The sequence below is a fragment of the Rhea americana genome, unplaced genomic scaffold (assembly GCF_003343005.1).
Source record: "Rhea americana isolate MKP2758 unplaced genomic scaffold, rheAme1 scaffold_155, whole genome shotgun sequence".
NCBI classification, from domain to species: Eukaryota; Metazoa; Chordata; class Aves; order Rheiformes; family Rheidae; genus Rhea; species Rhea americana.
In genome coordinates, this window is record NW_028185650.1 from 1 (window position 1) to 23506 (window position 23506).

Sequence of the window (23506 nt, forward strand, 5' to 3'; positions counted from 1 at the left end):
TTTTTTTTTTTTTTTATCAGAGGGGTGTTACAACTGGGGGCTCTCACTTTTCTGCAACAACTAGAAGTATTTTGTATTCTAATCTAACTAATTATGTGTTACTGACTTTTCCTTTCTTTTCCATGATGGACAGCTACCACAAGCCTGCTTGCAGCACTTTACAGTTTTATCTGTAGTATTGTGGCAGTAGCATTGTTGTATGGACTGTGCTATGGTGCCCTGAAGGTGAGCAYGCTTATAGACACAGTGTACATGAAAGTTCTGGGTTTTGTTTTCTGCTTAAGCCTTGCAATATACAAAAAGTGAGTTAAAAATAACTCTTCTGATTTGGTACAGTCTTATACTTGTTTTGCTCTGATGCAAATGAAAAAGCAGGAACAAATTAGCTTTTTGCTTTTAAAAGCTTTATGATTTATCTCAATGAAATGTACATGCTAATGGGCAATTTGTTTTGCCTAAAGTACATACTTACCTTCAGTTATGTTCTGTATTGGCTCTTGAGAAAATCACACAGCTGGTTTGTTTCTTGCATACTCTTAATGTATTGGCATTTCCCTGATTTCTCTCAAGAAGATTCATTTGAATATTTTTCTAGTGCTGAAAACTAGAAATAGTGCTTTCAAATTAATGGTTACTTTAAAAGCCAGAAATAGTTTGTAGTGCCAAAGTGAAGATGTGTGCCTACCTGAAAGTAGAATTATCTRATAAGGAAACAAAAAACAGGCTTTCCTTGCTTAAAAAGCCATTTTGTTTGAAAACTGACCATGGTGTTGGTTCTGTGTCTGTGTTAATTCTGTGCGTATCAGTAACCAAATATGCTCAGTTGACAATTAATCTTAGTGTGTGCTCCTTCAAACTCTACTTAAACAGGTTCTTTTCAACTCTGTTGCAGATGGTAAAAATCTTTTTAGAGGAAATATTCCCATGATGCATCACCCACAGACCATCATTAGTGTTCTGGGAATTTGTACAGGTGTAACTCATTAGATGTTTGTAAACACATATGTCAAAGATATACAAGCTTTAGCAAAGGATCATTGTTTCATCTCTGTAGGTCCAGTACAGATTGAGACTAAAAATYGAATATATATTAGAATTTAGCACATGCAAAAAAATTAGAGTAAGGCGGCAGGCAATGTTTAAAATGTGAAAGTGAATAAAAATGCAATTCTGAGGAGCTGTGGTCTCAAAGCATGCATAAAGTGACTATTTAATGATTAAGAAGTAAAAGCTTGATGTACACTATGTTAAAGGTTCTGATTTCTACTTAGACATAGGTAAATATTGAATAATACTTTTGTACTGAAATTACTGTTTCATTCTTGTTGAATTATAAAGTTAATAAAAGAAAGGAAAAATTAACTTTATAATCATCATAYATAATTCTTGGATGTCAGATAATTGTTATACCCTTTGTTTTCTAGTTACTAACATCCCATTTCTGTCCCCAGGATTCTTGGGACGGGCAGCATATTCCAGTTCTCTTCTCCATATTTTGTGGTTTGTTAGTGGCAATATCGTATCATCTCAGCAGACAAAGTAGTGACCCTTCTGTGCTTTTGTAAGTGTCTCAGTTTGTATCTGTTTACCAATCAAGAAGCAAATCTTAATAGAGAAGCATTGGTTGAGGATACCAGAAGTACTGTTCAAACTGGTAGTCATTAGCATTATCAAATAGCATGAAGTTGGTCTGGTAACTAGAGAGGGGAGAGTAATTCTCAAATTTTGGTCCTGATTCCTCCTTTAACCACAATCTTTCTCTGTGGCTTCTGACAAATAACTTACATCCCAAAGTCTGGTTTAAGTGCCCGTTAATATTCTCAAAGCTAMTACTGCTGGCATCTTTCTGCTAGAGTCTTTGTGTTGAACTCCCTGARTGGTTTACCCATTCTGTAGCTAAAAAGCTGCTGAAAGCACTAGTGTAAGCTGAATCTCTTAAACACATTCAAAATGTGTTTGCTCATTTTTGTTATTGTGATCCTATTTTGAATGTATGCTCAAAGCACTAATTCAGATAAACTGATATTAGATGCAAAATGAGTCTATTTAGGTGATTGGAGCTCTCATCTAGCATGAGGAAACAGGTATTCACATCCATCTTCCTTCTGAGAGCTCTGATCTGATGAGTAACTCTGATTCAGTTTATTTGTGTAAAACAAAATACTTCCAATAGAAGAAACACCTCCTACAGAATCACCAATCATGGCTCAGTCGCATATCTGGGTTAGGCAGAGTTTGAACTTGAATTTAAATTTAGCTGCAGTACTGGGTAAACTTGATAAGCAATGGTCTGTTAGATAGCCTGAGGCCTCTCCTGTGAACAGAAAAATCAATGATTGCTATCCAAGTGTCGCATGCAGAATGGGAACTCGTATCTTTGGCTAAGTTAGGCAACTAAACTTTTTCCTGTTAATTCTGGTTAGTTTAGGTGAACTTCATACTCTGCTGGTACGAAATCCTTTTCCTTAGCTGTCTTTTTTTTGAGCACTATATCATGGATGCTTGTCTGGCTTGTGGATTCCACTAGTCAACAGGATGCATTAGAGTCGAGCATTGCAATACTGTGATTCCCCCCWTGAAGCTGTAGGGCTTGATTCTGTAGTCAGTTTTCTGACTATAAAATGTGTGTGTGTACACACATAGTGTATGTATACATATGTATATATGTATGTGTATATTCAAAAAATACMCATGTAAGTATGTATATAAAAAAAATTTCTGTACCACGCGGGGTATTATAGGAAAAAATGCGTGGAGGGATTTTGAGGTGTTTGTACGTGGCTGGCGGTGCTGCATATAACTTTCTAAAAGCCTAGGTGTAAGTTCTTGAGTTCTAGCACTAGTAAGATCTGCTAAGAAATCAGTAGTTAGGTCAGCATGGCCCATTCATGAATTAACTCTGGCAGCACATTTTTTTTTGAAGTGTGAATTAAATCAAGGAATTCTTGTTTCTCTGACTTATGTRTTGACAAATAGACCCCTTTTGAGTTAAGTTTTTATGCAGTAAGGCTTTGTATTTTATAACTGCTGTCTCTGCACCMATTTGAAAATTCAGCATTTGCAGTTACCCCTGTTGATACTGGAGAAACTGCTATTAGAATAAGATCTGTCTACTTACTAAGTTCTCTCTCTAATGATAGTCATTCTATGCAACCAGAGAACAGATTCTGTTATAAAGTTAAGATCTTGTTTTTATAAATTGGCTGAGCCCCATGAAAGTACTATTCTGCCAGAATTGCTTTTTCTTATAATAAACTTAATCTTTTGACTTCTTGTTACTTTTCTAAAACCACACAAAGCATGCTTTTCAGTGGGTTCTTTTTGTCTTTTTTAAGCTCTTTAGTGCAATCAAAATTTTTTCCTAATTCTGAAGACAAAAACCCTGAGGATCCTCTGTCTGAAGTGAAAGATCCTTTACCYGAAAAGCTTAGAAATTCTGTGGTAAGTAGATTTTTTTTTTCCCCCTTTCAATCTAAGTATTTGCTATGTATTGGTACTGTCTCAGTCTAGATGTTACTTACATTTCACAGTTCACAACAATTTAATAATTACCATGGTGTTGATTAGAGCAGGACAGCAATAAGCACATAGATATTAAAGTCTCAGATGCTTTAAGAGTTCTAAGTGCACTGTATATCCCTTTCTCAGGTAACTCGCAACACTTAAGAATRTTTACTTGAAAACAAATGCTTGGTTATCTTTATTAAGGGAAAGAAAGCCATTTTATATTGTGGGGAGAAAGGGCCCATCCTTTTTGGTATGGAAGGGAAAGATGATGCTATTCCATGTTAAGGAAGAAAAACAGTAAAGATCTCCTGCTCAGCTCTTTGCCTAGGGAAGTGCATTCCAGTTGGTTAAGTTCTCATCATAATATACCTATGTTGCTATGTAACCTGCACTGCTGCTCGGCTGAGCATTTGAAAGACAAATGACAATTATATGCTCCCTTTAACAGGCAGCAGCTATGCATCCAGAGTGAGAAATTTTATTTGGTCAATCTCATGCTCTGGGAAAATGTGCCTCTAACTGTTCCATTTTGTTGTTTGTCACAAAGTTAAAACTTGGTGTAAACTGAAACCTTACCATGCTGTATACAATGAAACTTCAGATCTTCTGAAAATTTTGTGTTTGTCATTTGTTGCTAAATGCTGTCCATGAAAACGATAGTTCTTTTAAATCTGTAGTTAAACACACATACTATGCTAAAAAATATCATCATAATACAATTTAAGTTCTATTATTTAAATAGAGACATGTGAGAAAGTGAGTATTTCCCTGAGTTACACTCGAAGATTCTTTGGGGATTGTCTTTTAGTTCATGTCAATAATGTAAGTGATGGTTGATTTTGTGTGCAAGTTCAAGTTGGAATGATTAATGATAGTAAGACCGTATTAACTCAGTATTTCTAGTAATTGTGAGCAAAAGCTTCATGTGTCCTGTTCCAGAAGGGGAAAATAAAAATGGTGGAAATATTACTGGGCAAATATAACATACTCCATTTACTTTATCTTATAATTTGAATTCTTGGTGCAAATTCACTCTGAATAGTTATGAAAATAGTAATATTTAGACATTATTCTTTTTCACCTAGTAAATCAGCAAGTGTAACACTTCAGAAACATATTAAGTTTAGCTTACACAAGAGGAGGTTGAACACTTAATCTTTTTAGGGCCTGGCTCTAGGAGAATAACTGCATTGATAGATTTCTTCTAGTATAGCATTCCTTAGTCTAGCAGATATAAACATGGCAATGTGCAGTGCATGGAAWGCACAGGTAGATACTTAAACCAGATAAACTGAAGTCATCTTAACACTGATGGTGTTAGCACAACTTATTTTTCCTCCCTAGAATGGGAGATACTGGCACTATTTATATTCTTAATGTAGAGCTGTGGCTAGGGGGCGGGAGAGAGAGACCAAAGGGRCTTGAACCTCTTATTTAGCTTTCTATCCCTCATCCTGTTTGAGAAGAAAGAAATCTGAGAAATATAAYGTATTCTTGCTTTCTTTTTCTAATATCAAGTCTTTTTGTCTCTCTAAAAATAAGCTATATCTCAACAAGTTAAGAGCTTGAAGAAATAATTGTTTTGTGTAATTACATGGCCACTATTACGGTAGCTAATCCAGTAATGCCTTTCTGATCTGGGAATACTAATACTGTATTTACACTGAGGAAATAGATCTAAACTTGGAAGGCTATTGAACTCAAATGGCTCTAAGTCTGTTTCGCCCCCTTGTGACAGAGTCTGGTGTTAAGTATTTTGTAACTTGCCCATTTCTTGAAAAAACAAACAAAAACCTCCCCAAAACTTGTGCATGTGTCTCTTCTTAAGCCGTAACAGAAAATTCAAACTCATTCCGCTTTCTCAACCCTAAGCTCCTCTCCAGGTTCAAGGTTGCTAATCCTTAGTTCTAAAGCTTCCCTTTCCCTTCCTGCAAAGGAGGGGGGAGATCAGAGATGGAGAGCAAGCCTGGTTTTTCCACCTGACAGTTAGCTTTGTCAGGCAGCTGTTGTCCAAGGCCCTTTCTGATCTCGTGTTTCYAAACAAATCTTTGATTGTAACTGGGAGAACTGGTTAGCCTTTTTGGCTCTTTTTTTTCAGTGCTATTAGATAGGATCCTAATACCCCTTCACAGTCCAGAATGAGAGAGAGAATGTACTGGGTATGTTTTCCATATACCCCTTCGGGTAGGTATCTTTTCAGTTGACTCATTTGGACTGATGTTCTTGGCCATAGGACTTACCATGTGTTTGGTAATAGTACAGATTTTTCCTTTGTAGCTTAAAAACAGAGGATTGAGGAATGAGATTCTCAAAAGCGTGTAGGTTTCTCTCCTGCCARAGTGGAATGTGATATTTCCAGTAACTTGGGTGGAAGTTGCTAATGCTGGCATCATTTGAAAATTCTCTAATTGGTTTGGATGTTACTGGGGTGGAACTTGTAAGACTTAGAAGACAACCAGAGTGAGTGTTTTCTAAAGATTTTTTTTATTATTTCCCAGAGTGAACGGTTGCAGTCTGACCTGATTGTGTGTGTTGTCATTGGTGTACTCTATTTCGCAATTCATGTCAGTACAGTATTTACAGTTCTACAGGTAAGGTTTACATCATGCTGTTTGTTTTTTATATCCAAGTCTAATGTTAACACATATTTCGGTACGTTATAACACATATTTAGGTAATGCTCTAGGTAGCTTGACTAGTTCTAGAATATATCTTTAAATGTAGTGTGACCAGTGTCTATGAGAAGATCTTAATGCTTTGGTTTTATGTGCCCCAAACCTGTTCTCTGCCTTCACTTTCCTACTTTCTTTTTAGCTTCTGGGCTTTTTTCAGCTGACTTAGAAGGGCATTTTGTGACAGAGACTATTTCATSTATGTTAAATAGTGTTAGGATCATTCTGGGCTGAGGAAAGATGAAACTGGTTTGGGGKTTTTGTTTGTGGGGATTKGAGGGGGGAATTGTTTTTTCTACTTGATAATGACCTGAAACTAGACCTATGCTTGGATATATCTAAATAAAGCTATTTCTCAAGAGTTATAGCTGCTCAATTTTTTTCTAGTATTCCTCAAATGGAGTCACTAGCTTGCTTAAACAGCATTATTTCAGGCAAATGAAAGATGGTTTTTGGCTTCATTGGTTGTTGGGTGTGCTGCCCGCCCCAATTTGGAAGGGTTTTACCATCCTGCAGCTGCCTACGGTTAAATTATGAAACTCATTTTACGAAGTACATTTAGATTGTGTCAAATATTAAAGTTCTCAGATGAGTCTTACTTGAGCAGATGTGCTAGATTTTTCTGTGGGAAGTATCTGTTCTGTTGTGTGGATGGACTTCAGCACTCCCTCTGGATGTTGTTCTCTGCAGTGCTTGAGAAACTTGGCTGTATGCTCTTCACCAGTTATATAGCTGGGTAGGCTTGGGCTTCCAAGAATTTCAGAATTGAGAGTTTGTAACAAAGTAATGCAATCCTGACTTTGCTGTGCTGTGTCTAAATCTTTTAAAACAATTACATATAGAAAGTGTTGCTGTAAAATTCAGTCTTTATACTGTGCAAATATACTAATTTTCTGCTTGAAATATAATATTTGGGAGAGGATTTGGTCCTAGAAKGCTGCTTATTTGACTCCTCTTCAAGAGAACACAAGAATAATGATTTCTTTTTCATTATGCTTTTACCTCGTCCTTCTTTCCAGAAGATGAAAATGTAGATCAGGTTTGGCCCTTAGAGCRTAATAACTTTATAATTTAAGAAATAAAACGCAGATGGGTCAGAAGCAACTGACTGTGAAATAACACTGGCAGGCTATTTTTCCTCTAAGATACTTCTAAACTTGGTGAAAATATGTTAGAAATGGRCAGGTAATTCTCTTGGGGAGCATTTCTTGTTGTTTGACACTCYTAAAGTTGACAGTATAGTTTCTTGTGAAGAATTACAGTCTCAACTTGTACAGGAACAACTGCATAGATGCTGGAAAAAACTATTACTAGAATAAAAAAAAAAAGAGCAGCTATAACTCTTGAGAAATGTCTTTATTTAGATATATCCAAGCAAAAAACTATTAGCTAATTATCTTGTTTATAAAATACAAACCTTAATGTGTTCAATTCTTCTTTTGTTTAGCCTATTTTAAGTTACGTTCTCTATGCATTGGTGGGTACAGTAGGCTTTGTGACCCATTATGTTCTGCCTCAACTCCGAAAGCAACTTCCTTGGCATTGTTTTTCTCATCCCTTGCTGAAAACCAAGGAATACTATCAGTTTGAAGTCCGAAGTAAGTACTATTAATGAGTACTTAATAGTAAGTACTATTAATTTTTTTAACTTGTAGTTATTGCTGACTAATTTAACYATCAATATTTTTTTGTTCTTTGCTTTATCATCATTGCTGAAGTATTTCGTGATAACCAGTTTTGTAACTTATTAGTTTTAGTTCCTTGTGCTTTGATTCCATGATGTTTTATGTATCTATTAACTAATGATGATTATATCGTAGATATACTAACGTTATCTCCAAGCAGTTCCATTGAAGATTTCTCAGAATGTAATGATTGTGACAATGATTGCCTTGGTAATTTTTGGTATAGTTGCAGTGCTTTTTTTCACTAGATATTTCTTCAAGTTGGTTTTCAAATGTTGTAGAGGATTAGAAATGGTGAATGCAGTTGAAGCTTTCAACTTGGCATAGATTTGATTCTTACCAGTATTGTTGACATGTTTAGCAGACATGTGGTGCCCCAAAAATCTAAGTGAATAACTCCATTTCATTAATCATTCTTTTAATGAAATTTGTTTTTGAAGAATTTATGTACTGAAAAATTCAAGCAGATCAAAGGTTGGTGAATACTGATGTTTTTACATGCAATAGTGTCCCTTGTGTTAAGATCTCAAGGGCCCTACTAGGGKAAGAAACAGACTAAGGGATCAGTCTCACTAATTGATATGTATGGATAGACACTGTCACCTTGTATTGAAGTCTACATCTTCATGAAATCTTTCCCTGGCAGCTGTAGAATATATAAACAYCCTGCTGATCAATTTGCCAACACTGATAAATATTGTAGAGGTAGATTGAAGTGTCTCCCTACTGGAGCTTTTTCTTTTTTTTTTTGATGTTAGTTTTTTTTTTTTCTTGAGAGCAAATTGAACAAATTTCTATCAAGAAAGACTTAAATATAACTGAAGTTATTTTTTTTCCTTCAGTTAGTTTTCAAGGGAAGACAATGGCAAAAACTTGTGTGGGATTCTGTTTCATCTCTAATCCCTGCTTTAACTGTTAACAGTTGTTGTAGTACTGTTAACAGTACTACAAAAGTATATCATTGAACAGTGCAATTTTGCATGAAATAACTGATTTGCAAGAGGCCAGGTTTGCCTTACTAAACATGTCAAGGATTAGCCAATTCTAATATTTCTATAACCAGGAATTACAAGATAACAGAGTAGTAGTGCAGAGAAAGTTGAAGTACACGAGCATTTTACTACATTCAAAAACATGGAATTTTCAGAACAGATTCTTAAAAACCTCCATCTTTGTACCAGCTATGCAGTGTGGTCTTTTCACCAGTGTCCAAGTTGCATTTTTCTGTGATTGGTGTACAGATGAATAAATATGAATACTAATCGTAATATCATGCTAAGCTCCCCTTGGAGGGGAAAAAGTGAAAAGTGCACTTGCATGATTAGACTTTCAATGTACAAAAGTAGAAAAGCTACAGTATTAGCTCCCTTTGATTCCTGACTTCAGGTTAGCCRTATTTGATAGTGTGTTCATTTTAATGAACTTACACAAGATGAAAGAAGAAATGTCTGACACAGGTTCTTTCATCCTGTAKTTGTACTGCTTTGTAAGATTATCTCTGCCCCCTCCACCATTATTTTCATTTGCATTAATTTGAAACATAGCAGCCCTATTTAGCTTTTCTTTGTGTGTGTGTGTGTTTTTTTTTCTTTGGCAGTTGTAAAAATTCAGAAGTTTTTAGCTTTCAGAAGTTTGTGTTGTGGAAAAAGAATGTTCCTCTAGATTGTGGAGGGGTGAACCAGAAATGTTTTAATTTAAATATCATTGGAAGACATCCTTTCACACCAACTAAAATGCRTAATGTGAAATAATTTGATTGGTTTCAATGTTGATGTCAACGTATTGTTACTTTCCACGTGCAGACAGTGTGTAGCTAGCAAAATGATGCTATGGTGTAGTAAATTTTGTGCAGATGCTTATCAGTGGAAGTCCTCTGCTGTGCTTTAGGAATAATACCTCAGAATGATCATCATCTATCTACTGCAGTTAGATGAGAATATAGATGTCCCCTAATTCAGTGTTTGGTTTCRTGACTGGAACTTTTGAAGGGAGTGAGATGTTAATGCTGTGATATATAGAAATGTCRAACTTGTTAAATACTTCTGTAGGCAAGCTGATAGAGGTATGTGGGCTTTTTAATCACAAATATCTCAGACCAAGGATCTGTATTGTTAGCAGTCTCCTGAGTTTAATTTGATACTACAATCTCTTATTTTTTAATGTGTCTTGATAGATGCTGCACATGTTATGTGGTTTGAGAAACTTCATATTTGGCTCCTTTTTGTAGAGAAGAATGTTATTTACCCACTGATAGTCCTCAATGAGCTTAGCAGCAGCGCTAAGAATATTGCTAGTCCAAAGAAACTGGATACAGAGTAAGTAGAAAAGGTTATCAGGTAATCTGAGTATGTTCAATATGCTGTAAAATGGAATAGTGTGTTCTAGTCTGTGAGAAGACAGTTAATGCTATTTGCATGAAACTAAGACAAGAAATAAATAAGACTTTCCTTTATTTGCAGACTCTTACTGAACTAAATCAGCTTTCTGGCTTAAAATGAGTGGAGTACTTCAGGGTTAGATTAGGAACCCTTACAAAGAAAATCTTTGGAGTCCTAGCATATACTGTAAAGATCACAAGTTGCAGAATTATCTAGTAGTATGAGATCAGAATTTCTTGTTCGATCTTCAGAGTCTATAATATGATTATTCAGTCTGCAAAGTTAAGATAGCTACAGTACACTGTCAGGTGTAAAGCTAAGATTTGTGACATTCCCTCACCGATSATATGCTAGCTTGCAGCCCCTCTGCTGCTTTCTGCTCTTATCAAGGAATTCCTCAGGCCTTCTGATTTCTTCGTCAGTGTAACTTGTGTCCAGACAGAATTGCATGCTGCTTCTTACATTGAGCCTTGACTATAATTCCAAAGTAGTGTATCTGATTGTTTCAGTAAGTGTGAATCCAATAATAGGCCCTGCAGTTTATCCCTCCAAGAACAGTGACTAGGTGGCCTTTTTGGATTTGAAGTTCTGATGATTTAAAACAGAAGTATTGCAGGAAGAAATAAATCTGAAAAGAGTGTGATATATGTTTAGCTGTTCTTTCAAAGTTTAGTAATCCCTGAATCTAGTAATTTTTTGCTTTAGACTTACTGTTCTTGTCACTCTGGAGGGAGTTTGGGAGAAATATCACCATTACATTATTTGAACTGTTTTATATAACCCTTCAATCTGTTACTAGCTCAGAAAAAAGAACACCATCCAATAGTATTACAATAGTAAGTTTGTCATTAAACTCAATATTAGCTGGAGCAATATAGTCATGCAGGAAATGTTGATAATCCACTATTTAGAAACATCCTCTCACTGAGTAATATAGATCATTTTTAGCATTTTTGCATCTTGATATTCATAACCTGAATTAAAGATAGGATCTTTTTATTCAGAATATGGGGATGATTTCACCTCTAATGTTTTAGGGAGATTGTTTTTTTATAAATAATACTAATGCTTTGAACATTGTTTTGGACTAGTGATTGGTCTTGGCAGTACTGATTGAAAGACTCTGATAGTAACTTTAAAATCTGAAGTCATCTTTAAGGTGGGGAGAAGAGAAAAACCCTAAATCCAAACCTTGAGATTTTAAGAAGTTGGCGTCACAACAGCAACAGTTTATGTGGTCTTTAACAAGCCTTTCAAATAGCAGATAAATAACTTTTTTTTTTTTTGTATGAATTTCTTGCACAGGTTGGGTGCTTTAATGATCACAATAGCTGGCTTGAAGTTACTCCGTTCATCATTCAGTAGCCCAACGTGCCAGTACGTCACTGTTATTTTCACAGTGCTTTTCTTTACTTTTGATTACAAAAGTTTTAGTGAGACCATGCTGCTAGATCTCTTCTTCATGTCCATACTCTTCAGCAAGGTAACTAACTCTTTCTATTTCTGGGTGTTTCAGGTCATCCAAAAGGGAAAACAGTCTGAAGTCCTAATCTTTCAAGTCATCAGTCCTATCAGCACTTTAATACATATACTGTAAAACAACTGAGAATTCTCCTTCCCAAAGCACTTGCAATGTTTGCTTGAGGAAAGAATACGTGACCTTCTAAAAATCTGACAAGTTTCTGTTAGAAGAACAATAAAGTACATAACATGTTAGTAGTAGTAGTTTAGTTTTTAAATCTAAAGACTTCTGGCAGACYTGAAAGAATTCTAGGAGGATCAGGAAGCCCTTCAGGGTATTTATTGCACTGCAAAGCCAGTTAATTTTTAGCCGAATCACTAAATACTTTTCCTTCTTTCTCTTCTGTAGCTTTGGGAACTGTTTTATAAATTGAAATTTGTATATACCTACATCGCTCCCTGGCAGATCACCTGGGGTTCTGCTTTCCATGCTTTTGCCCAGCCCTTTGCTGTGCCGCGTATCCTTTGAAAATGCAGATTTAGTTTGTTCATGTGTATTTATCATTTCTGAGTATTGCATTATAATGGTTTATGGATCATAGGCTGTAGTGTATGAGCATGCTTGTCCAGTGAGTATTTAYGAAAAACTGTGTATACTTGTGACCGCACTGAGAATTATACCATAGTAGGAATAGAATTCTAACCCAGAAGCACAGAAAGGAGTTGTTTCACTGCAAAAATGRCATAGCTTTTCTTCTGACAGTCATTCTCTTTTTCAAGAGTCACCAACTCTGGTTGTTGGTTTCTGAGTTAGCATTGCATTTTTAGCTCATGGGTAGACTGTTCTGATTTGTATTGAATTAATATYCTTTGCAGAAGAACTTCCAGAAAAGGAATTAGCACCATGTCTAATGCCAGGCTCTTTCCCCCTAATTTCTGAATTTAAAAACAACAAAGAAAAAATCAGTTATTGCTGGAGATGCAGTAAAGRTACTTGGTAAGGTACACGGTTGTTCTTAGTTAGTGCCACTGTCTACTTAATGTACTATTAAAGAAGCTTGAAAAAGTAGTTGCTTTCCTTAACCCTGTTATCCTACAGATTCTGCAATGTTGTTTGTCCAAGCAGCTGTGTCAGCTTTCTTTTCCACTCCATTGAATCCTTTTCTGGGAAGTGCAATATTCATCACTTCATATGCCAGACCTGTCAAATTCTGGGAAAGAGACTACAAGTAGGTGACATAAAGCCTTTAAAGATCTGTGAGGCTGGAAGGGTGGGAGGATGTAATAACATAGCTATGGCTAAATGTGTGTTTATCTCCAAGTGCCTTTTTTTTTTTTTGCCTGAAGAAATGAGTTTATAGCTCTGAGTTTCAAAAAAACTTGTTTAATACCGACAGTATTTACCTTTCTTTAATTGCTATTTATAGAAGTGTAGTGTCTTGGTTATATTCTTTTTTACGCATCAAAATTGTGGGGGTTTTAAATGAATTTTTAATTAGAAGGTGAATTTTAGATACAAAAGCTGCTTTTGGGGGGGTTTTCAGAACCCTGACTTATCTTTGTTTATTGCTCATTTTACAAATAAAAAACTGGTTGTCCTTAATGCTAGCACCAAAACTCAATTTGAAGTCATTCAAGTAGATCTCTTGATCAAGAAGCTATCAACAATAAAAGCTTCTTCATGTCAGATTGTACCTCCCCTAATTTTATACCTCCAGTGTTAATGGAGTATCAGACTAGTGGAACATTAGACAAACAGCGTAGGGCAAGATGAGCACAGTAGAACAGTGTAAGTACTGTTTTCAGAATACAGGGTAAAGAAGGTTTGTATTTTGAGCCAAGAAAACTATTTCCTGAAAATTGCCCTTTACTCAACAGGAATATTAGCTGTGCTGATTAAATGCTTCTAAAGTGAAATTGTCGTATCTAAAGCTTTATGATATCTACCTAAGAATACATGCATTTTATGATATCGCGTCTGAAACTAAAGTTTTCTATGACAACCTATTGTGGGCAAGTTTTTGTTAGATATTGGATCRTAATGCTATTACCAGAAAGCACTTGCACAACTCAGAATAGCAAATTAGCATGTAAAAACTATAAAAAAACAACTTTACACACTATTTCAAGGGAAATACTTTTTTGATTTTTGTTTTGTTAATAATTTCTTTCCTTAAATTTTATTACAGTATGAGATTTTATGTTAAGAACACTTTATTCTATTTTCAGCACAAAGCGTGTGGATCATTCAAATACAAGATTGGCTTCCCAGCTTGACAGAAATCCAGGTAGCTTTCCTAGTTTTTGTCTGAAACTGTTCTAAAGAAATAGGAGGAATGAGGATTTTTAAATAGGGTATGTGATCAGTTTGCTTTCTGGCYGTTTTCCTCCTCTTCTCAGGTCATTTTCTTCCCCTACCCTCCATCCCTTGTCTGCTGCTGCTTTCTCCCCATCATTTCTTCTGCTTCGTTCTTTAAACTGTCATATGGTCTTATCTCTTCCCACCACCTTGTGTATCTGTCTGCTTTATTTTCCCTTCCTTCCTTGATAATCAAAGTATGCATAAAACTATTTTGCATTATATTCTTTCCAAGTAGTTAAAAAGCCAAACRTTATTTGAAGATATCTTAGTGGTATCCTTAGTGATAAAACCAGTACAACAAGTCATTACTGGATTACTTCTGTGCTCATTTACTTTTGCATGTTGTTACATGGAATAGATTGTTGGGAGATACATGACTGAAACTAAAGGAATAACTTGATAAAAGGAAGAGTGAGTCAGTAAGAGGGAGAAGAATAGTCAAAGTATTAAACTTGACCTAGTATTTATTCAGAGTTGTTGTCTCTAAAAACAGATGGGACCTTGAAACAAAATTGTTGCTGAGAAAATACAGGACTAAATGTGAAGCGGTAGCTTTCATTGACACTCAAGCTTGAGTTTTTTTTTTTTTTTTCCTGCAGAGTCAGATGGTAACTCAAATTCAATCTTCCTGCAGGTTCAGATGATAACAACCTGAATTCAATTTTCTATGAACATTTAACCCGTTCCCTTCAGCACAGCTTATGTGGAGACTTGTTGCTGGGTCGGTGGGGAAACTATAGTACTGGGGACTGCTTCATCCTAGCCTCTGACTACCTCAATGCACTCGTACACCTTATAGAGATAGGAAATGGCCTGGTCACCTTTCAGCTGAGGGGGCTTGAATTCAGAGGTGAGTATGCTACACTTTTAACTGTCTTGCAGAGTGAACTTCTGTTCTGGAAACTGAAGTTACTTTCAATTCCATCTGTAAATCRTTTGCTTTGGAAATGGGTTACAGAGCCTCTGTATACCCCCTTATTTGTGAGGAAAATTAGCTATTTCTTGCAGAATTCATGCTAAGTCTGTCTTCCCAGTTGAGTGCAACATGGCTGCCATAATTGTTGCTTACCTTCCCCAAATTATTATAGGTGATTCTACAGTGGTAAATTAGGCTATACATTTTTTTAATTAAATAGAGAACTACTGTTAATTGACAAGTAATTCACGTGCTGTTCACAGAATTGCAGTTTGAGACTTGCGTGATTCTAAACGTGTAAATGAGTCATCTTAAGTCCATCATATAAAAAGGAAAGTTGAAGAGTTTATTTTCTCTGTTTCTCTAAAGGAACTTACTGCCAGCAACGAGAAGTAGAGGCCATTACTGAAGGTGTAGAGGAAGATGAAGGTTTTTGTTGCTGTGAACCGGGCCACCTTCCTCATATGCTTTCCTTTAATGCTGCCTTTGGTCAGCGTTGGCTGGCTTGGGAAGTTCTTGTGACAAAGTATGTTCTGGAGGGTTATAGTATCACTGACAACAGTGCAGCATCCATGCTTCAAGTCTTTGATCTGCGAAAAATTCTCACCACTTACTATGTAAAGGTATGATTCTGRTTAATACAGATGTTGGGAAGTAAGCTGGATTAGAGCTAGGAAGTGTTTAAACTTCCAGTGTCTCTTCATCAGAAGATCAGTGTGGTACAAATTAAAGATGTGAACAGTTTCATCGAAGGACAAAGTTGGAGCTGATAGGTAATTGATATTCTAGTGTATGAGCAGGGAAAGGATCGTGTAGTCTAGAACAAAGAGAAGACACTGTTTCCAGCTGAAACTGGAGTAGAAACTCAGAAGGCTATTACCCAAATGTAAAATCTGGTGAAGTAAATAAAAAGATACATTTATCTCAAACAGGAACAGATTAGAAAGCTGAGCTGTTTTGTTGTTAAAAAGCTGGCCAAACCCATATTTGTTTAAAAACCCTGAAATTGTTACAGGACTCTGCAGGCCTCAGATCTCCTCAGCTAATCAGTTTGCATACTATTTCATGTGTCTCACAAGCTCACACTCTCTGAAAGATGTGAAAACTTCAGGTTGAAGTACTTGCCAGATACTTATACACACATATACATGTGGCTTTTTTTCTCCAAACACACYCAGGCTTTAAACTTTCCCATCTGTTAATTTACCTTAGAAAACTAAATTTTAATTTCAGAAATGTACTGTGTCCAAGTTCAGTAGGTAAAAATTCCCATTTATTTAATTTCTCCTCCSCACCAACTACAGTGAGAATGCTGTGCCATCCTTCTTTCTTTTTGCCTAGTCCCTTAGCACATGCTTTAGAACTCTCGACACTTCTAAATTTTTAGAAAATGTATGTGTTTGTAAACTTGTGTTTTCTGAGCACTCAAATTCATTCCATCTGTAAACTAAACAAACACTTCTGTGTAATACTTGGGCTTTTATGGGTAAGGAGCGAGAACGAGTTGAAAGAACTGAAATTGTTAACACTTTTATTGCAGTATGGTCTCATGTATTTTTTACTACTACTGTTTCAGGGAATCATCTATTATGTCACAACATCCCCCAAGCTAGAGGAATGGTTAGCTAATGAGACCATGCAGGAAGGACTGCGGTTATGTACGGACCGCAATTACGTTGACGTAGACCCAACATTTAATCCCAATATTGATGAGGATTATGATCACCGTCTGGCAGGGATCTCAAGAGAGAGTTTCTGTGTGATTTATCTGAACTGGATAGAGTATTGCTGCTCTCGAAGAGAAAAGGTAGGTATAAACATGCAAGGAAAGCTATTCACTGTTCTAGGATGGTCTTATGTGTTTTTCTTGTTATTTGACTTGCAGAGTTCTKTAGTATTCCCTTTAAAATAACTTTTAATCAAAAATCAGTGTGTAGTTCACTAAGTTTGATTTTCTTTTTCTCCTCTTCAAGTAACTAGTATAGTGGTATACGATGTAACCTGTTTAATAGTGCATTTTCACTTACAGCTCTCACGAATCAATTGAATCTTAATCAGACATTTATCTACATAGAGAAGGATATATTTATGTTTAGATACTTGTTTTTATAACTTGACCGTAGTCATACAATAAGCTGTCTCCAGCTCATGTAAAACAGACTGTGTGTTACTTAGTCATCATACTGTGCCTCTCCTTTGGATCGCTGGAACTGCTGGCATGTGATAGTGATCATTCCATACCCARCCCTTTTCCTCTGTAGATCCTTCTGCCTTTTAAATAGGGTTATGAGAATGTTTGTAGAGTGCTGCTTGACTTCTTGCTGCTTGCCAAAAATCATATGTGACACAGTGCGGCTTTTTGAGAATGAACAAGAATTGACTGAGTTTAAAAGGAAAGGGATAAAATTTGATTTCTTGCATTTAATGAAGGATCTGAGTTCAGAATGAAGACTTACTTTGGAGTGAGAAGATTAGCCAGTTTTAAAGGGTATAAGATTTTAAAGCTTTCTGCAGTCAAATGACAAACAACAGCCAAAGATAATCATTTCACTCAAAGTAACTGTCTTGTGAAATATTTTGTGTAAGTAGTGAAAATCGAATTTAATCACTTGGATACTCAATCTGTTATCTAGGGCATAATGTACCTTTACCTGTTAGGGCTTTAGTTGAGTGATTTTTCCACTAAGTAAAGCTTTAATCTACAGAAGTTTACAGTTAACTCAGTTATACACTCCTAACTATGAAGTGAGAATCAATTTTATTTGTTAGAAATATTTTCATCTTAAAACATAGTAATTTTGCTAAAAAAAAATTTGCATACAAGATGCACAGTATGCATAAAGAAAGCTTATGCATCTGAACAGCTTACAACTTATTTCAAATATAGCTTGATGCATCTTTCTTTGCATGTATGTAGAACATACAATTTTACATTTTAAAAATAATTGCTAATGCATGTCTGAGCGGAAATACYTGGTGGGGCAGGTACACGAGCACACTTAAATTTGTATACCTTTTGTGTATGTTGGGGTTGTTGTCTTTTTACTCCTTCTGGCAAAACATTTTTTCTTCTGTAGTGATATATGTGTATATCTTTAAACTCTGTTCACCTGACTATTATTCCCTTCTCCCCTTTCCCCYTTTTTTTCTTTTGTTATTACAAGCCACTGGATTCAAGTAAAGACTCATCCTTGGTGACACTGTGTTACGGACTGTGTGTCCTGGGGCGGAGAGCTTTGGGGACAGCTTCCCATCATATGTCTAGGTAATAAAATGTTATTGTATGCTCCCTTTCTCCAGAATCCCTATGAGCACCTAGGTTAAGTAATGAATGAGTACCTCTTTTTTAAATGAAAAAATTCTGTCTTTCCTTTAAACTAGACAGGTATGCTGCATAACCTGTTTTCATTATAAGAACCAGTGAAACTTCACATAAGGAACAGCAAATGAGGGAGAACTTGAATTCGAGTGTTTTGTTGTGTTGAACTAAAGGAAAATGAGAATTCTGGTGTGGTTGAGCATCAATGATAATTGAAAAACTAGGTGGATTGAGTTCAGAAAGTAAGCTTCACTCCTTGCTCTAAGTAGGTGCCCTGTGTAAATAGGGAGGAAGAAGAGGATGGCTTGTTAAAATGAAAACATGTCCTGGTGGGAGTTAGATAGGACCATTGTGTTAAGCTTCACAACTTAGCTGGCTCTTTGGCGACAGTCTGGCTTACTAAAGTCAGCTGAGGCTGTTAGCCTGCAAGACAGAGGTTCCCACATAAAGCAAATGTCCTAATGTGGCTGTATGCTTCAGGAAGTTGAAGGTGGTGATTTACAAGCAATAAAAAGTGATATAATCAGATGTGAAAGCTACTGGTCAGCTGGATGCCAGCTGCAAAAACTGTTTTACTTCATTCCTTTCAGAGAAACTAATTTCTCTAAATGCCAGCAGGTTGACTCATGAAAATTTTGCAGGTATACAAACAAAAGCAAGCAAAGTATATTTGAAGCTCACTAAAAACATTAGCTTAGTAAAAGGAGTTGATGACACTGATAATGGGAAAGTTGTCAGGATTTTCATTCTGTGGTACAACATCCACAACGGAAGCTAAATTTCCTTGTTAACTTTTCCACTGTGGTGCTATAGTCCCTGAAAAATTTTTTATTCAGTAGTCTCAAAATCAGGCATTTCTCAGAGTTCCTGCTTACTTAAGTCCATGTAAATACATTATCTACTGCATATAAAATGTAGTCATCAGATGTTTAGTGTACTTAACCATTTAGTGTCTTGGCTTTGTTGCACATGTGCTTGCTTTTATGTTCTTCTCCTGCTCTCCTTCTGTAAATTGCCTTTATAGAGAAAAATTGTGTGCCTTTCTCTACAGCTCAGTGTTTGTGTAAATCTAGAATTTTCTGCTGTTGTCACAGATGATAAATAATTGTGGAAGTGTTTGTGCATTTGTGTTAATGTCTGGGGTGTGGGATTTCTTTTTTTCTTTAACAGTAATCTGGAATCGTTCTTGTATGGCCTGCATGCCTTATTTAAGGGCGACTTCCGTATATCCTCAATTAGAGATGAGTGGATCTTTGCTGACATGGAATTGCTAAGGAAAGTGGTGGTTCCTGGAATACGCATGTCACTTAAACTACATCAGGTGAGACCTTTGACCAGCCACCAATGGCCAATTCTTGTCTTGTCTTTTGTTCTTTGTCTTGAAAGATTAAATGCTGGAAGAGAAGCATTTAGGACATGCAGTTCTTTGTTTGTCTTGGATGAATCCCACCTGCCCCCAAGATGTCTAAACAGAGACTTATAGGTAGAGGTAATGCTATATTGAACAAACTGGAATAATTGAAAAGATCAGTCCAGCTTTTGGCCACATGTTCTTCRGGTCTGGAAGAGAAGCTGCCAATTTCAAATTAAAATGTGAAATAAAAATAATTCCTCAAATTTTAGTGAAATGTATCAGACTGTTTCTGRAAAAAAAAAGGTAGTTGGTATTTATAAAGTAGAAGGGAGCAGGAATATGAAGACAACAGCAGTTGTATGGGAGTTAGTTGTGAGGGGGAAAAACACAGAGGGAAGCAATTTAGAGCTTGTGGATCGCTGTGGCTGAGGGGGTAGGACAGACTGTAGTATGCTTAAAAACCTTTCTTCCCCAATGTGCTGCCTGGTCTACAGGTGTCAAATACCTTTCCTTTTTTAAAATAGGTCTAACTACAATCTTAAGTTGGAGCCATTTGCATTTTACTTCTATTTTATATCTGAAGGAGGTCTTGTGTGTTCAAAACTTTGTCTGATTTTTCCAACCATACTAATTGCCTAATAAAAGACACCCAGCAAGCCTTATATTGCCTATGCTGTCATACCTTACCACTGAGATGTCTGATTCAAACTTCAAGGAAGATGATATACTTGGGGAAAAGAGGAAGAAAACAAAAAGGAAAAAGGCATGCAACAGAGATGGACAACCAAAAAAATAAATGAAGGAATGGCCAAAAATAATGCCTGTCTCATGTCTTGCCCTGTATTCTGTTCTATTATCRTATTCTATTACTGCTCATCTGCAGGGTTATGTAGAGGAAAAGGGAATGCACTTCAGAGTAAACTTTCAAGCCCTGGGCATAATGTCAAGCAGCAGAAGTTATGTCAAGTCCTGTTTCATATTCTTCTAGAAATGGTTCCTTATAGTCTTTCTAATATTCTTCTTCCTCCTTTCTCTCCTTATGTTTGTAGTTGGCTTAAAAGGGCATCATAGCATTCAAAGCTGCACAGCTCTCCCCAGTTGTCCAGTGGAGTGTTTTATTGTTGTTAAGACACTTCAAAGAAAGTAAACACTTGAGCATGACTCATTTATCCCATCAGTAAGGTTTCTATTGAGAATGAGAAGCTTGCAATTCAAAAAGCTGAAACTGGGGTTGGTCTTTGTAATGCAGTTAAAATGAAGATGAACAAGCTCAAATTCTGTCCAGGGAGTCTTTTTACTAAACGCAACAAGAACAAGGAACTGTGTAGTGAGTGATGAGCACCCTGTGAGGAAAAAGTGTTAGTACTCCAAAAGACCAAATTGTTTGAAAATCATAACTACGTAAACCTTAGTTGTCTTAAGTAATTTAAATCACATTCCATCCTTCACTACAGAGTCTGGATGTCCCCTTAAATTAACAATGGCTGAATCAGCTCATGCACTTAATACAAAGAATTCCTTTAATTTATCAGAATGCATATAAATGTTAGGAGTATAGAATTGGAAGTTTAGCTATATCAGAAGGTTCTGTGACTAGATACAAAATAAGCAAGTTCAATTTAGTATTCATACTCTAACACAACTTAAAATTTGCTATTTGAGTATCTGATGCTGTGACAGCCTGTCACCAAGTATTAATCTGCATTTTTAATAGAAAATAGGAACTTTATTATATGAAAAAGTATAGGAGGGAAGTCCCAGTGAATAGTAATGCTTTACATAGTATGTTGCAGTTGGAGGCTTGTGAGTAATCAAAGAAGCTAAAACGAGAATGCTTCTACAGGCAATGTGAACAGATATAATATAAAATTAGTGTAAAACTCCACCAGAAATTTATTCCTTTTTAAGTTAAAAAGGAAATGCATCCAAGCAACAAGAATGGATCTCTTGAGTAAGTCGTCACCCTTTACTGTGGCTTGTTTTTAGTACGTGTTTACTATTTTTGATGTCTAACTTTGTGCAAAGTGGTGAGCTCCTCATGTATTTCAGCTGCAAGGTGTTTACTTCCTGTATACAGTTAATATCTGAAATGCTACCCATCTTTTTTACCTTTATTCTTGGAAACAGGATCATTTCACTTCTCCAGATGAATATGATGATCCTTCTGTCCTCTATGAAGCCATAACAACCCATGAACAAAATTTAGTTATAGCACATGAAGGGGACCCTGCTTGGCGGAGTGCTGTTCTTTCCAATTCTCCCTCTCTCCTTGCTCTGCGTCATGTAATGGATGATGGCACCAATGAATATAAGATCATCATGCTGAACAAACGCTATCTCAGTTTCAGGGTCATTAAGGTGAGGTTTACGGGTATATTCTACAACATGATGGTATATTGTAGTATATTGTAATAATTATAACAAAGCACTATTTTTGACTCAAGCAGTTACCTTTTTGTTACTACTCTTATTACTGAGGCTTCTGCTTTTCGTGTAGTGGAAGTATTTTATCAGAAAACTAGATCCTACCTTCAAGTATTTTCCCCCCACCTCCCCAAACACTCTTCTTAGATTTGCTTTACTTTCATTATTGTAACCTGTGTCCTTTCAGAGCAGTGAGCATGAATGGTTGTAGGTCTGCAGTGCAGAGGCCTGTTTATAGCAAAGCAGTCTTCATGTACTCTTGTTGATTCAGTTTCTGACACAGCCTTTCTTCTTGGTTTGTCTGTTATCTTTTGTAGGTGAATAAGGAGTGTGTGCGTGGCCTGTGGGCAGGACAACAGCAGGAGCTCGTCTTTCTGCGTAATCGTAATCCTGAAAGAGGAAGTATCCAAAATGCAAAACAAGCATTGAGGAACATGATCAACTCTTCTTGCGACCAGCCAATTGGATACCCAATCTATGTATCACCTTTGACTACTTCTTATTCAGACAGTCACGAACAGCTTAGGGAGATTCTTGGTGGAGCTATCAGTTTAGGAAATATCAGGAACTTCATAGTGTCTACCTGGCACAGGTGAGCAGTGGAGATGAGATCGCATTAGTGTATGGTTATGCTTTGTACTTCATTAACTAGTCTCATGCATGCTAGCAGAGCAATATGTGTAATATTCAGTCACATATTTATGCCTTGACTCTTTATTTCAAGCACATCTGTAGCATATGGCAACTTTTGTGGCACAGGAGTGAATCCTCAAGGCATATAAATAATAAGTTGTAATTTTCTCATCTAGACTTTGTCCTCTGCTTTTTCTGAACTGTCATTTACAGTTGGTGACTTAAGTTCTAATGTCAGGTCTGCTAATGAGAGATGATGCAATTTCTGTGTTAATTTTCAGTACCTCCATTTTTCCTCTCTTTTCTTATCTGTAACATCAGCCTTACAGTATCAGGACTATTCATTGGGGATCCAATCTAGTAAACATTTAGCATGCAAGTGCCAACACTGATGTTGTTAGGATATGCTTGTGCATAGTTACTTGAACTTTTATTGTTCAGAATTGCGTAAGTACTTGTAAATGCCCTGTATGTCAGAGACAAAAAGTAACTGTAGTGATCGTGATATATTCTCCCTCCATACAACCCTTCAGTAACCCAGTATAAACTCTTTTTCTGCTGTGTTTTACAGCCCCTGAGAACTTTTACTACTTTTGTGGCCCCTTATGACTTTGACCCTGAAAGCAGCAGAGTTGTGTGGCACATATTCATATTTATACCTAAACATCTATAGGATAACAGGATATTGAAACAGAACATGCTGCTTCCCCCTAAAACATGCCGTATTTAGTACAGTCTGTGGTGTGTATGTCTCCTATCACCATCCACTTGTAAGACGTGGATAGAGTAATAGGT

At 36.3% G+C, this 23506-nt stretch overlaps 1 protein-coding gene across 1 annotated transcript in view; it reads left to right on the forward strand.

The window, feature by feature from the left end:
* Positions 1 to 133: 133 nt before the first annotated feature.
* Positions 134 to 23506, forward strand: part of LOC146598693 (pecanex-like protein 1) — a gene marked incomplete at its 5' end in the record, with an annotated part of 35744 nt that continues 12371 nt past the window's right edge. The window contains 17 exons of the mRNA XM_085299805.1: positions 134 to 225; positions 1452 to 1561; positions 3336 to 3441; positions 6006 to 6098; positions 7627 to 7777; positions 10038 to 10179; positions 11548 to 11725; positions 12113 to 12221; positions 12803 to 12932; positions 13933 to 13991; positions 14700 to 14915; positions 15351 to 15604; positions 16558 to 16788; positions 18146 to 18246; positions 19471 to 19621; positions 21782 to 22012; positions 22396 to 22670. Of these exons, the coding sequence (XP_085155931.1) occupies positions 134 to 225; positions 1452 to 1561; positions 3336 to 3441; positions 6006 to 6098; positions 7627 to 7777; positions 10038 to 10179; positions 11548 to 11725; positions 12113 to 12221; positions 12803 to 12932; positions 13933 to 13991; positions 14700 to 14915; positions 15351 to 15604; positions 16558 to 16788; positions 18146 to 18246; positions 19471 to 19621; positions 21782 to 22012; positions 22396 to 22670 (2629 nt within the window). The remainder of the gene's footprint in view (positions 226 to 1451; positions 1562 to 3335; positions 3442 to 6005; positions 6099 to 7626; positions 7778 to 10037; positions 10180 to 11547; positions 11726 to 12112; positions 12222 to 12802; positions 12933 to 13932; positions 13992 to 14699; positions 14916 to 15350; positions 15605 to 16557; positions 16789 to 18145; positions 18247 to 19470; positions 19622 to 21781; positions 22013 to 22395; positions 22671 to 23506) is intronic.